Here is a 14,324-nt window from a genome sequence, read left to right as displayed (position 1 = left end):
TACCGCATGTGGCTGCTGCTGCTGCTGGAGCTGCCTGATGGTGTTCTTGGCCTGCTCCAGCTGAGCACTGGCCTCCTCGCTCTGCTGTTTGACTGTGGCCAGCTCCCGCTTGACCAGGTAGTTCTCCTCTGCCTCCTGAGCTCGAGTCACTTGTCCCTTGGGACGTAACCAACCGAGGAGGGGTAGAGTGAGCACGACAAGAAGTGAAACGAGAGGGCGAAATGGGTGGGCAAATCAGAAGAGAAGATGAGGGATTGGGTTTTCTAAGGACATGCTTGTTTTAACTCTAGCAATTTATGATTCACAGTTTAATTCCTTAGCCTTATTAAGCATTATTTGAGATTCTCTTACTTTGTCTGGCATGCCAAAGTGTATTAATTCCATGCACTTACTCAATACTGTAGTCAGCTATCATAATCTGGTTTAGTTCTTTCACTCAGAGAGTAAATTGCTGGTTAGTTTCTAGATACTGTATTATTACTCTGTCCTTCATTGTACTAATCATGAGCATGCAATGCTAAAGAGAGAGAGGAGGGAGGAGGAAGGTGAAGCATAAGTAAAAAGGGTAAAGAGAAAATAAGGAATATACCTGGATCAATCTATCTGCCAAGGAAGCACTTTCCTACAAAACAGAAATATCAACAAGAGACAGCAGAGAGAGACAATCCAGAGGACAGTTTAAAGCACACAAAAGAACAATTGATTGTTTTAGAAAAGAAATGCAATGTTCATTTTCCCTCCAGAAATACTCAGCTATTCTTTTTTTTACAAACCACAGGTTTTTGGTTACATTCAGGGGCAGAAAAGGAACATTGCATGCAAGTGCAAATGAACTGGTGACAGTGAAAAATTAGGTGGTGCCGACAACACAAAGACAGGTTTCAGACAGGAAGAAGCACAGGACAGCTCTACTTGAAGCCAAGAGTGAAGTATGGTACAACAACAGCTCAATAAAAGTGTTAAGGGGCTACATGTTGTTGAAGTTCAACACATGCTCTGGGCTTTTGATGTGGTTTATTACAGCTTTTCAGCAGTTTCAATTAGTGAAGAGTTGAAAAGGGAATTATGTGACATAGAGCAGCAGCCTCGAGCTGGTTTTAAATAACAGACCACAGTGCTCCTCCTGCAAGCAAACGCGGCGCGGCAGACACCCTCGATATCCACGGCAGACCTCATGCATGGTGCCTTTTATCTGGCAGCAGTAGTGCTCATTCAAAGAGACACAAAAAGGTGCAGAATGATACAAACAGTGCAACTTGGCATGCGGTGCTTTGTATCGTCTTGATCAGCGTCAAGCAGCCACTTTCACATTCCAAACCGGCTTGTTACAGTCTCTGTTTCAGTTACCGGTGTCTGGTGAATTTTGAAAGTTTCTCGAGCCACACCGACAGTCACCATGACAACAAGACAACATGAAATCGGAACCCGGCTTCTGTCTCTGATAGTAACTTTATATACAATAAGAAAATTCAGCATACCAGTCAACGATGCCTTATCGTGTAAAAGGATAACTTTCAACTAACACAGCCCAGTTAGTGAAAGACAAGACTCCATCATTAGGAGGAGATGCATGATGTATGAGCATACACAGCTGGATGGGTTAATGTAAGTTGATGAGCAGGGAGCAGTGTCTGGTGACAGAGCACCACTGATAAACGCTGTTGCACTCACTTTCTCTAGTGTGTCTATCCTCTGCTTCAGAAGTCTGTTCTCAGTCCGCAGCCTCTGCAAAGCAAACAGTTACAAAATCATGTTTGACAGAATATAAAACAAGCACAGTGGAGCCTTCTTGACATTTCTTTACACACTCACCTTTATCTCCACCTGCTCCTCCATCTCTTTAGTTTTGATTGTAGTGTATTCCTTCTCTAACCTGAAAACAGTTCACAAAGAAAAATCAGACAAGATTTGATTGTGGGCTGGAGTACTGTCAATAAATATTAACATAAAAACAGGAAATAACAAGATTACAAATATAACATTTAAAGGTTTTGCAGCCTTGATTGGATTCACAATCATATCTAGCAGCTAAAATCCTGAAAGTCTCAAACACAAATTTCCAACATCACAAAATTAGTGAAGGCTGCCTTAGTTCAGTATGCTTCAACAAAGTCCTTAACAGTAGAACTGAAACAATTAGTTGATTAATCGATTAGTTAATTGACAGAAAAATAATTGGCAGCTATTTTGTTAATGGATTAATAATTTCAATAATTTTTCAGCAAAAAATGCCCAACAATTACTGGTTCCATTTTATCAAATGTGAGGATTTGATGCTTGGTTCAGTCATATATATATATATATATATATATATATATATATATATATATATATATATATATATATATATATAAAATTGTGGGGGCCGCCTCAGATGGTCTCAATGCCTCAATGATCATTTCAACTTCTCTCTCAGCCTTCTTTTTCTATTTATGTCACTTTTTGTGTGTAGTACAACACTGAATTCCTCTGTGGACAGATTGCCTGAGAAGTGTGTGCCATTATCTCCATTTGTGCAATTGTTGTGTCTCACTCCTCTCTATTTCCCTGCATTCAAGTTTGGCTGCTTTAACATCTTTCATCACTTTTGCCTTTAGATGTGGTTGAAAAACACATCCTATGAACTCGTTGGTTTCAAGCATACCACAGTCATTACATGTCAGTGAAGTAGTGAATTAAAATTTGGTGTGAAGATATGAAGCAGTTACAAAAAAGTTTGGAAAAATTGATTATAAAGATACATGATGTTTTTCCACATAATGTACGTTTCAAAAGGCATAAATAAAAAGGAAGGTCGGTGGGGGATGATGAAGTTATGCTTACTTTTTCATTTTCTTGGCGTTGTATTTAACTTGATAAGCAGCATGGATGACTTTATCTGGTCCGCTGTCGAGCTGGTGTGGGATGACCTTCTGAAAGTGCTGGATCACAGTTAAGAAACAGAGGCAGGATAAGCGGCACACACCCATAAAGCAGCTACTTTCAAACAAATATGCACCTTGATGTCTCAGTCAGGTGTTTCTCTGACCTCAGAGCCCTACATTAGACGCAAACGTGTGCTCAGGTACAAGTTGGGAGTTTATATGTATCATTTAACTGGGTGTGGCAGAGGTTCCTCCCTTTAGAAGAAATCTGAGCTGCTTGAATGACAAGTTACGTGAAGGTTATGATGATATACCTGTAACATTCCCTCCATGTCAAGCTGGATGAGTTCAGTCTGATTCATCTGAAGGATGGCCAGTCCAACACGGAAAACAATTTCCAGACCCTAAAGACAGACATCACCAGTAATCACAATGAGCATCTTTAGCAATAACGAGTTACACATCTGTGATGTTCAATGTGCTGTGAAATACACTTTAAAGTTGATTAAGAATTGACTGAAAAATTGTTACAATAGGTCTCAAGGAAGAAATGAAAGAACTTACAATTACTATTAAATCTGAACCTCTTGTAGCGTTTCTTTTTTTCTCCAACAGGTGGCACTAATGGATAACATTTCCATGACAATCAACCTAATCTGCATTTTATCTGCAATGACTCTTTGCACAGTAGAAGGAATGCTAACCTTGAACCTTACTAAATATTTGTGAACCACAGTGACATACAGTGAGTGCAGCGGTAGGATGACTTTCAACTTTTACATCACAAACATTAGAAACAATCAAAAGTGGACGTGCAAGAGTCAGAGACAGAGCTCTGACAGCATTTCTTCTAGAGAGTTAACGCTAGAGTAAAATGCAAGCAAATTAAATAGCATGACAAATATGCAAAGATACACATTTTCTGTAGACTGATACCTTTAAGTAAATACAGGATATCATTCAAAGCAGGTGATAAAAGCTGCAGTCCCTTTTAACTGACCTCACACATGAAGATATCGAAGATCCTCGTGGCGACGGCCAGAGGGAAAGAGGTGAGGAAGATGGTGAGGAACCAGGAGGAGGCATACATGGAGGTGTGAAAGCTCTGAGCCTGGAAATGCACGTGCAGCTCGGGGAGTTGCTCCTACAAAAAAAAAAAACGGCATAAAATTATTACATCTCAAAATACCTGTCTGCAGCATTTGACGTGCAGTGTGCACGTGTGGTGTGAGGTTTGTACCTGGATCATGCACTCAAACTGATACATGCAGAGTCCCAGCTCAGCCATGCTGGGTTTGAAGAGTTCTCGTAATCTGTAGTCTTGCATCAACTTCACAAACACGCAAAAAGCCTCCTCTTCTGGCATCTAGAAAAATAACAGGATGAAATTAAACCTCAAATCTGTCTGTTATTCAGCTTTGCAAACAGTCAAACTTGCCAAACTGTTTGCTGGAAGCTGATGAATCCGTGTGTCTGTGTGCATGTGTGGTGAGGATGGATTATTTACCTGCATGAGTAGTAGTCCTACAATGAATGCACTTCCTTGACAATAGCCAACCTCACGGTCCACCAGAGAATATGCCTGAGGTAACAGGGATTTGCTTTGGATGAGTCTCAGTGATTGTCACAAAACCTGACCTCAACTATTTTAGTGTTTGCAAGACTCAAACGTCTCTCTGTGGATTTACTCCACCTACAGTTTTTACCCTAAAACAATAGTTTTTGTTATCTGTACACATGATTAGCAGTTTATCTGCGTACAATCTGGTTCCTCAGGCACAAATGAGAGACTTACTTTCATGACATTGAAGAGCACTTCCTGGCCCAAGCTGTCTTTCTCCTTGAAAAATTCGTGTTCAGGATAAGTGCGGGCGATGTCCCTGCGAATCAGCTTCTCGCAGGGCGACGTCATCTTCAAGAGCTCTGAGTACTGATCCTTGATGGGCATATTCTGAGCATTGCACAACAGCTGCCACACTATTGCCCGAAAGTGGTGAGGAATCCCTTTTCTAACGAGATCCTGTGGAAAAAAATTAATGTTTGTAATCTAGCTGTATTTTAAATCTGGCTTGAATTTTAAAGAATTTTAGGAAAAGTGGTCATGTGGTGACTTTCTTTGTTCATTTCTGAATGTGTATAAAAAAGTGTAAGAAAACAGACTGGTCTCCTGTAGAGAAAAAGAACAGACACTTGCATTTCTTACAACAGGATACAGCCTCGGGCATGATTCGTGCTCCGGTATTTATTTTCCCATTTCAGCACAATGTGCACCTCATAATAATACAATTTCTACTGACAAATAGAATCTTGTCAACGAGGCACTTGGTAGTGTGATTTGTTTCCATATATTGCTGCTGATACAATTTGATTAAGCAATTTCCTGTGCTGACAGGGAACACTGATCTTTCCTGCTGTGATGGGAGTGTGCATGTGTGTGTGTGTGTGTGTGTGTGTGTGTGTGTGTTGCATCTGGTCAGTCCAGGGTGCATCTGGAGCAGAGGTCCACCCACACAGGCTTTCAGCAGGGGATCTCTCTCTGAGGTCAGACAAGACAAACCGAGCTTTGTACTGGAACAATGCACCATCTCATATCTTGGCTGTGTCTGAACCAAAGCTACTTTAACCATCCTTATTTTCTATTCCCACTAATAATTGGTGACAGGCGCCAATGTAGATATAAAAGCATCCATCTGTAATGTTCAGTGCATTTCAGGACTTAATCGGTGCAGGAAATATTTCAAGATCACCTTAACAGTTAACCAGATAACCACTAACCTAAATACATTTCTCTTCAATAGTAGTGGGTCTTGATGAAATATATAGTATTGAAAAACATGAAGACATCAGACGTTTTGCTGACAAAGACAGAAAAACTAAGGTTCCTTCTTACAAGCCACAGAAACTGTGTTTGTGGAGGCCTCAGCAGCTATGATTAATATCCCCTGCTAGTTGCAGCCATCCGGTCATTACTACTTCTCTGACATTACATAATAACACTCATGCATGTTCATGCTTAGTTTGTAAGACTTCCCCATTTACACACAAAGTGACAAGAAAAACAGACACCCTGCCCATGCTATTAGCACCTGTGTAGCTACAGCAGCAGGTTCATTCGACAGCAACACGTTCGCACTCAACACTCGTTTTTGCATATTAACTGATTACAGACAATGAGCTTTAAGTGGGACTGATTATGAGAAAGCCACAATCATGGATACTGAGGACACAGTTTCCAGAGTCACCATGACTTTAGAGCTGTTGGACGGCAATTTCAAACAATGAAACAGTGAACAGAGTGGACTTCTGGTGAGTGTTTCAAGATGGTGGCATAGATCGGAAACTCTTGCGGTCAATTTAATAAAACAACAGAACAAAACAAAAAAAAAAAAACCCAAAAAAACACACCACCAAAACATGAGTATTGCTCTGAAAAGAAACTAAAATTACTTGGAATGAGTGGGGTTAGAAGCAAGACAATTTGGGTAAAAACAAAGACCACAACAAGAGAAAAGAAAACAACAACAAAACCACTGTGGGAAGGATGGAAGCTGGTAGTGAGGAAGGGGACTTTACCACCGCTAAAGCTATCAAAAACCTCGGCAGGGATAGAAAAAACCTGAAAAAGGAACTCGAGCAGGTATTAATGGTCAGAAATGACATTAAACGGAATTAAAGAGTTTCAGAACGGAGATAAATCAAAAGTTACAAGTGTCATCGGGTGTGTCCGCAGCCATGTTTGCCCACTGGTCAATCTGCCCTAAACCTCAAGATGAAACTGTCTCAAGATCCATTCTGGTTCATTTCCAGAGATGTGAAATCAAAAACAAAATACTTAACAGCCAGGGCAAAGAAGAACACCTGTGAGGAAAAGTGGTCGATAAACCATACATGTTGATGATGATGAGGTAAATCACCACAACATTTTTTTGAAGCTGGCAAGAGATATAACTATTTTGGGAAAGTATTTGGAGAATCATGCAGCATATTCTTGGGCAGCAGATCCAATTGAAGTGCGTTTCACTTTATTTGGGCGATCTGCCAGAATGAATAAGGGGAAATGACAGATACTTCCTGAAAATATTGACTGACCTACAGTAGATAATTGGCTTTCAATCGTCAAAGAGACTCATGAGATGGAAAGACTGACCTTCCTTCTGAGACTGAGAAATGACTTGGACAAAATGGACAATATACCTATTTGTTGGAATAAGGAACATGGTTGGTTGCTTCTACCCCCCTCATCCTCACTGCTTAAAATGTCATTTACCTTCCTTCTGCTGCATGCTCTGCCAATCAAGGACACTTACATACAAATTATGTAGTGCTATATAAAGACCCCCTGTCCATAATCCATAATATATACCGTTTGTTATCTGGATGTTGTGGATATCATGATGCCTGGCAATGATGTTGTTGTACTGTGCTGTTGTATTTATCAAAAAAAAAAAAATCTAATAAAATCTGAGGGTTAAAAAAGAAACCATGAACAGGCCTGTCATACTGCAAGAAACATTCAAATAAATTAGCAATGAACTCAAATGCAGCAGGTGTAGAGAGGAGCATCTACCCTCACACTTTCCCAGTTGCACTAAGTAGTTTAACATCAGGAAACCACAGGCTGCTTACAGTCATTGCCATTACTTGTGACTGTTATCAGGTGGTCCAACATAGAACTGAACAGGGTTTTCTATTTTTCTGGTCACTGTGTTTACACACATTTTGCAATATACAGTGAGGTTTAAATAATACTACCGTTGACAGTCACTGGTCATAGAGTTATCAGATGACCTCAGGGAGTAACTGTAGAAACAAGCCACCTAAAATTAGCTGCAAATGTCAAGAACTAAAATAACAAGTTCAATGACAACACTACAGGGTCACCTAGATAAACAACAAAGATAGCCATAGAAATTATTTCTGGACCAAGTAAACATTCAAACAGATATGGCCATTGTAGCATTCAGACCAGAGCTTTATACAAATGCCCATGAAACACATGTTTATCACAAGAGAGAAAGTGTAGCCTAAAGATTCATTTTATTATAAAGTTTAAAGCCATTTGCACCCAGTAATAATATCATGGAAGCTTCTGCCCATTTCTTTGAGACACCAAATAATGGAAACTTAATATCATTCTTCTCAAATGGGCAATTATTAAAATATCAACACACAAATTCATGTCTAAAAAGTAAATCTATAAAAATCAAAGCTCCACAAATGCCTTAACCTCGTCTTCAGCAGAGTGTCAGATGTGTTGCAGTAAGCTCTTAATGCAGCCAGGTTTCGGTAAGCTGTTAAGCAGGTCTGCACGAGACTCGGCTGTCACTTCACAGGTAGTCATGTGCACTGCTCTCACCTTAAGCTGCTTCTCCTTCTTCTTGCGCACTTCCTCCCACTCATTGACTATTCGTCCCCAGAGAATCCATGAGTCCTCCTCCAAGTGGGAGAGGTTAGAGGAGGCGGAGGAGCTTGACACCAGGGAGGAGCCACTGTTTCTCCTGGAGCCATTCATGGAGCGCAGCGACTTGCTGTCAGTCTCCAGCAGCCTGCATATGTGAAGGTAAGAGATGGGATGTCCTGTTAATATACCATAAATAATATTTTTTTGTGCGCAAAAAGTCCATTACCATGTAATATTTGCTTCCAATGTTTACCAAAACCTTATTAAACATCTCTTTTCAGCTGACAAGATTCAAGAATACATAGTTTAGAACTGACAAGAAAGAATTGACCCTTTACAATCATTTAAATCAAACTGATCAGAGACACTATTTGGATCTTTTATTTTTTTAATGTTTATTTGTACAGGGATAAGTATATAGCAGTGTCTCCCCTCGGTTGACTGCTTTGGCCTGGCAGGGTGGGACAACTCAGCAGCCACACATTTCTCTGTTCTCTATTTCTGTTTAGTGTCGTCAGGTTAGGCTAAGCCATTGTTACTAACTTCAGGAATAAATGCTGAGAAGCTTCAGCATTTATTAACTAACACACTGTAGCCTGTACTGTACATTTACTGCCAGATTGACAACTTATTGCTAACCTTTTCCTCTGCTCAGCTCACATTCACTGTCACTTTTCTGCCCCTCATTCTCTCACTAAACCACTCCCTCGCTATGCACACACATTACGCACTGCCCTGTTCCTTAAAAAGGAGCTATGCTACCAAGAGTTTCCCAGGCAACGGAACAGACATTAACTTATGTTTCGGAACAACGCTGTACAGAGGCTCCCAAATGCTATTGATTTCTGAATGAATGGATATATAGCATTATTTTTGGCATTAAAAAAAATATTTTTTGGCTTGGTGGGGGTTCTTGTTGGCCAGGCAGCCTGCCAGGCCTGTACAATTATAGGGGAAACACTGTATAGCATGAACTAACGCCACAAACCACAGCCTAAGATAGTTTGCAATGCCCATCAATTGACTGGCCTTTAAAATACATAAAACTCAACAGTAAAATGCATATGAAACTACACAAAACTCAACAATACATATGCATACATTAAAGGTGCAGTGTGTAGAATTTAGTGGCATCTAACGGAACAGACTTAGCAAAAATGGAATATGATATTCATAAGTATGTTTTAATTAGTGTATGATCACTGAAAATAAGAATCATTGTGTTTTCGTTATCTTGAAATGAGCCCTTTATATCTACATAGGGAGCGGGTCCTCTTCCACGGAGCCCACCATAGTTCTACAGTAGCCCTGAATGGACAAACCCAACACTGGCTCTAGAGAGGGCCTTTTACATTTTTTTTGAGTTTCGTAGCCACTATAGGTTCTCCTACACGCTTGGAAGGGGAGGGGAAGTGGGGAAGGAGGGGGAACTCACTTTATTGCAATCTGCAACCTCATTGCTAGATGCCACTAAATCCTATACACTGCACCTTTAAAGCACAAAACTCAACAACAAAGTACATATAAAGCAGCACAAAACAAAAACAACTCACAAACAATAATAATAAGATCACGTATGACTACATGACTGATCCATCTTTAAAAACTGTTTCAGTTTGAGTTTAAAGTGTTCCCAGTCATGATCCATTACGAGTTCAGTGGTTTAAGAGTTCCACATTTTGTCCCCCAAACAGAAAAACTTTAGATTAACACGTGTTCTTAACACAGTGTGAATTGAGTTGGTCTTTTACCAACTAGGAGATACTGACTAAATAAATATGTTGCTCATTGTTGCCACTGTTCGCACTTTGAAGTGTCAGTATTAGTATCAATATCAGTCAAATGCAAGAACAGACAGACACACACATCAACAGTAACATCTTTATGAAACAATACAGCACGTGCAACCACAATGCAAAGTCCCCTCAACAAAAAGCATCAGAATCCAGTTACTAAAAATATAGTCTTCTAGGAAACAGTGGCCTTAATGGCACCATTTCTCAAGCCAGTTTTGGAATGACAAAACAGATTAGCATGGGGCAAAGTACCAAAAATTGCTATAAGGAAGCCATTTTTACAGATGAATCCAAATTTGAACTTTATGGTTGCCATAAGCTGCATGAAATGTTAATGTGATTGTGAAACTATAAAAAAAAATACAATCAAAACATGGTGTTGTACTTAATTCAGGTGTGGGAGTCTTGGCGCACTGCAGGCATCAGATTTGAAATGTCAACACCACAGAACAACACAGATTTGTCTTGTTGTTCTTTGTATTAACTGCTGCATTAGTTGGATGTAATGAATGAATGAATGAAAAAAAGAAATTCAGAGGAGGAAAAAGAAACTAAGAGCATCTGTTTCCACAGTAGACCATCTGTTGAGTGTTTGATGGTTATTTGTTTGTGTTGTAGAACATAACCGCTGTGAAATAATCAGAATGTAACGTTTTATTTCTCTCATTCACTGGCGTTGTCCTACCGCTTGCTCTCCTAACTCAACCAGTGCTGCGCTGTCTCTCTCTCTCTCTCTCTCTATCTCTCTCTCTCCCTGGCTGGTGTTCAGCTTGCTTGCGCTCTCTTTCTCTTTTTCAGCTACAGAAAAAAACTCATTTGACACTCCAAAATTGAAACAAGGTCGGAGTAGGGGCATCAAGGCAGTTTGACGCGCCTCATAAAGCTTTTGGTGCACGTTTGGCCATTTAAAACAATAACTGTACTTCAAAATGTGCACCTTCAAACGGGTAGCCCTACTGTAATGGAGATGCAAATCCTTACCATGCTGGGCTGATGCACTGAGTCAAATCGAGTAATGCCAAGCCAGCGAATGTGTATGGAGAAGGCCTAAAAGTATTAACATCAAAGCCACTCACATTTCTAGTGCTGTGCTAAAAATGGAGGAGCTTATTTAAAAAGCCACTTTGCACTCATGTATTACAGCTTTATGACTGTAAGGAAACCCACTGCATCAAAGTGACTGACGGACAGAGCCTGACAATTAAGAAACAATTAGCAACTATTTCCCCCTAATGACTCTACTCTAAAAATGCCCATCTGAGTCAAGAATTGCCGACACTAAGAATAAATTTCACCATTACTGCTGGTAAAACAGCAAGCCCAGTTATCTAGCATTAGTTCATCAGCGGCCAGCAGCTGTCACAATGTGATTATAAACAGGAGGAATTTTGCAACATTCTCAATGAATGTAAGCCTCAGAAATTCTCACAACGACCAGCAGGTTAATACTAACATTAAACTCTTATACTTCGATTGAAAGACTATACAACAAGGATGTGAAGTAGAGAAGTTTGGCACTAATTTAAATTCTACTGGCAGCAGCTTGAAGTGGCTGAAAAGGCTATCTAGCACAGGTCAGTAAAATAACTCCTGACTCATGTCTATTTCAATGAGTGTTTTTATCCATGGTCAGCATCTGAAGTGTGTTGCTGGGGACCAAGAGCTCAACCGATGTGTTTTTCAGCAGGTTAATCTTGAACTGTATCACTTTTATCAGTTTGTTACTGAATATACAGACAGGGTTACCTGATCAAGGATCAGTGTGCAGAGAAAAGAAGTTCTGACTCCCAACCTGTGCACCAGAGAGGAGCTCATGACAGACACACAAAGGCTCAGACACCTGATATCGGAAAAAGGCTGGGGCCTCTCCTCTGGATCCTGTGACATCACCGAGCATGCTCCAAGAATGGCTAGGGTTACAGCCAAATTTGGGTCATGTGGGAGGGAGTGAAATACATGGCCACAAAGACCTCCCTGTAAAAGAGCTTTTTTACATGTGTTCAGCTCTGACATGAAGCTAAAAAAGTGAAAAAAAGGAACATCTTATAGCTAGAGTATAACAAGAGTTGCCAGTTTTCCAAGCATTTTAGTTAGCTTGTGTGAAATAGACATACACACTGCTGTACCAGTCTGTGTTACACATGAACCCGAACATATTTACAGCTCTGCTAATAATTCACCAGTAGTCAAACACAAGTCTGAAACTTTAAGAATACGAAAGATGAAAAAACTAAACAGAATACATTTTGGTCGACCAACATTTGCATTACTTTAAAGGAAAAATTTCAATAAAATTATGAGCTAGGACAAGAAGCCAAACAATTAATGCTACATTCTGTTTCAAGTGTGTGACTGTCACAACATCATGACATGAGTTTTAAACTCATTACAGCAGCAAAACAAATCTGAAATACTATACACCTTACCAAGATAAACTCATGATGTACTCCTCATGCCTCTGGTTTTTAGGAATTCTGGAGCAATGGCATGTCTGATTTACAGACTGTGGCAGTCAATGCGGGACTTCCTCATCCATGTGACACTATTGAACCAATGCTCGTGCTTTTTATCTGCTCTGTAGGGTACAAAGGGCTCAGCAAACACACAAACACTAGGTAAGCAAGCGCAGGATGCATCAAAGCGTCTGTAATGTTAACACTGAATATCAAAGTCCCCCCATCTCCATGTAGCCTACATGTTGTTGCAGCTGTCTTGCAAATACGTAGATAAAATGATAAGATTTGTGTTCAGTGGGTAACAGTGTGTTGCTACAGGGTGATGTAGAAAGAAGAAACTTCATTGTCAGTCAGGAGCAAAGCGTAGCAGCAGAGAAATGTGCCTCATGAAAGGGCCCAGCTGTGGTTCTATATGCTGGGGTGGAGGCAGGGGTCAAAGGGCAGATGAACTATGAGCCTCTTGACACTACAACTTCTGTTCACCAGATGGGGAGTCTTCACAGAACGTCATTCAGGACATTAGGGAGAAAATGAAACATTTCCCTGATTAGTTTTATCTCTCCTAATGAGGAAAAGCATCACAACAAGTGTCACTTGGCATTCTGGAGCAGTAGCTGTGGGTGTAGCGATGAGTCACCAACCTCTGCATTCAACAGAGCTTTGCTGTCTTCTTTACTGGAGTTAACTGTGAGACAGTCCCGAACTCTGAACTGTACGCTTGGTTTCCATGCTGACACAGAGTGCACTAGCCATGGGTGAGAGTCACAACAGGGGAAGAATTCACAAAGTTGGCAGTGGAGAGGTGTTGCGTCATCCTCTAACAGTACTTTAATCTGACGTGAACAATGGGCAGTTTACTTCTTAATTTACAAAATACTCTTATTTGATCCAATAACCAGATAAATTAATCTATCAATTTGTAGTATACATAATAAGAATCCATAGTTGCATGCCAACAGTTGCAAAATGAACCTGTGTACAACTAAACATGCTGTGATGTGGATTTATGGAGCTGATGCTTTTACTGGTTCCATGTAAGCAAGACGATGATGTAAACATGAATTCACAAATCTTGGCCAACAACAAGTTCTAAAGATTGTTGCAGTCCTATAGGAGCCGCAGTCCTAAGAGTGGTCCATTGTTTAACAGACACAGGTTCAGCCATGATGAGCCTATTACAGTCTAGCCAGAGGATGAGTCAGTCCAAAATGCTATAGCTATAGCTATAGCCTTGTGAGCCAACCATCACACACACACAGATAAAACTTTCAAACCAATCTGTCTGAGTTTACACAAACCAAAATCCTCAAAACAATTTAACCGAAATTCCAGAATTCTCCAGAACCTGTCAAACTGGAGACTATTATAAATATCTTACTCTTTGTATCCTCCAGTTAGCTAGTTGGCAAGTCTTGACCTGTTAGATGTCACTCATGTGTGGATCAGGAGGGGGATGGTGTGGTTGTGAAAAGTGATTCTACAGCACTCTGAGTAGTGCAGGTGTGACAAAATAATAATGAAAATAAGAAAAGAATTGAATACTGATTTGAAAATCTGAATAAAAATGTAACAAATCAATATTCAAATATTTGAGGCCATGCTTTTGTATATCTGTATATGAAAGTTGGAGAAAAATATTCGTATTGTTGTAGTGTGTTAGTCATTATTTTCTGTAATATCTAGATCTCATAAGTTACAATCAAATAAGCTAATAGTTAATGAATATATCACTATAGCCTGCAAAACCGACCCTCTGCAATTATACTTCCTGAGGAAGTTTAACTTGTCTGGGGTGTGTAGGAAGCTA

General features: G+C 40.0%; 1 protein-coding gene across 2 annotated transcripts in view; it reads right to left on the bottom strand.

Annotated features, from left to right (window-relative positions):
• The window catches only part of evi5b (ecotropic viral integration site 5b), a 34,087-nt gene that overhangs the window by 11,642 nt on the left and 8,121 nt on the right, over positions 1–14,324 (bottom strand). The window contains exons 3-13 of one of the 2 annotated variants that reach the window (XM_042416204.1): positions 8,221–8,410; positions 4,660–4,884; positions 4,372–4,446; positions 4,105–4,230; positions 3,865–4,008; positions 3,179–3,268; positions 2,824–2,921; positions 1,813–1,873; positions 1,672–1,725; positions 590–622; positions 4–156 (exon numbers count right to left, since the gene is read on the bottom strand). In XM_042416204.1, the coding sequence (XP_042272138.1) occupies positions 4–156; positions 590–622; positions 1,672–1,725; positions 1,813–1,873; positions 2,824–2,921; positions 3,179–3,268; positions 3,865–4,008; positions 4,105–4,230; positions 4,372–4,446; positions 4,660–4,884; positions 8,221–8,410 (1,249 nt within the window). The remainder of the gene's footprint in view (positions 1–3; positions 157–589; positions 623–1,671; positions 1,726–1,812; positions 1,874–2,823; positions 2,922–3,178; positions 3,269–3,864; positions 4,009–4,104; positions 4,231–4,371; positions 4,447–4,659; positions 4,885–8,220; positions 8,411–14,324) is intronic. The other variant, XM_042416205.1, reaches the window with a different exon arrangement.

The sequence above is a fragment of the Thunnus maccoyii genome, chromosome 7, assembly GCF_910596095.1.
Source record: "Thunnus maccoyii chromosome 7, fThuMac1.1, whole genome shotgun sequence".
NCBI classification, from domain to species: Eukaryota; Metazoa; Chordata; class Actinopteri; order Scombriformes; family Scombridae; genus Thunnus; species Thunnus maccoyii.
Note: the sequence above shows the minus strand (reverse complement) of the source record. Positions and strands in the feature narration are given on the sequence as shown.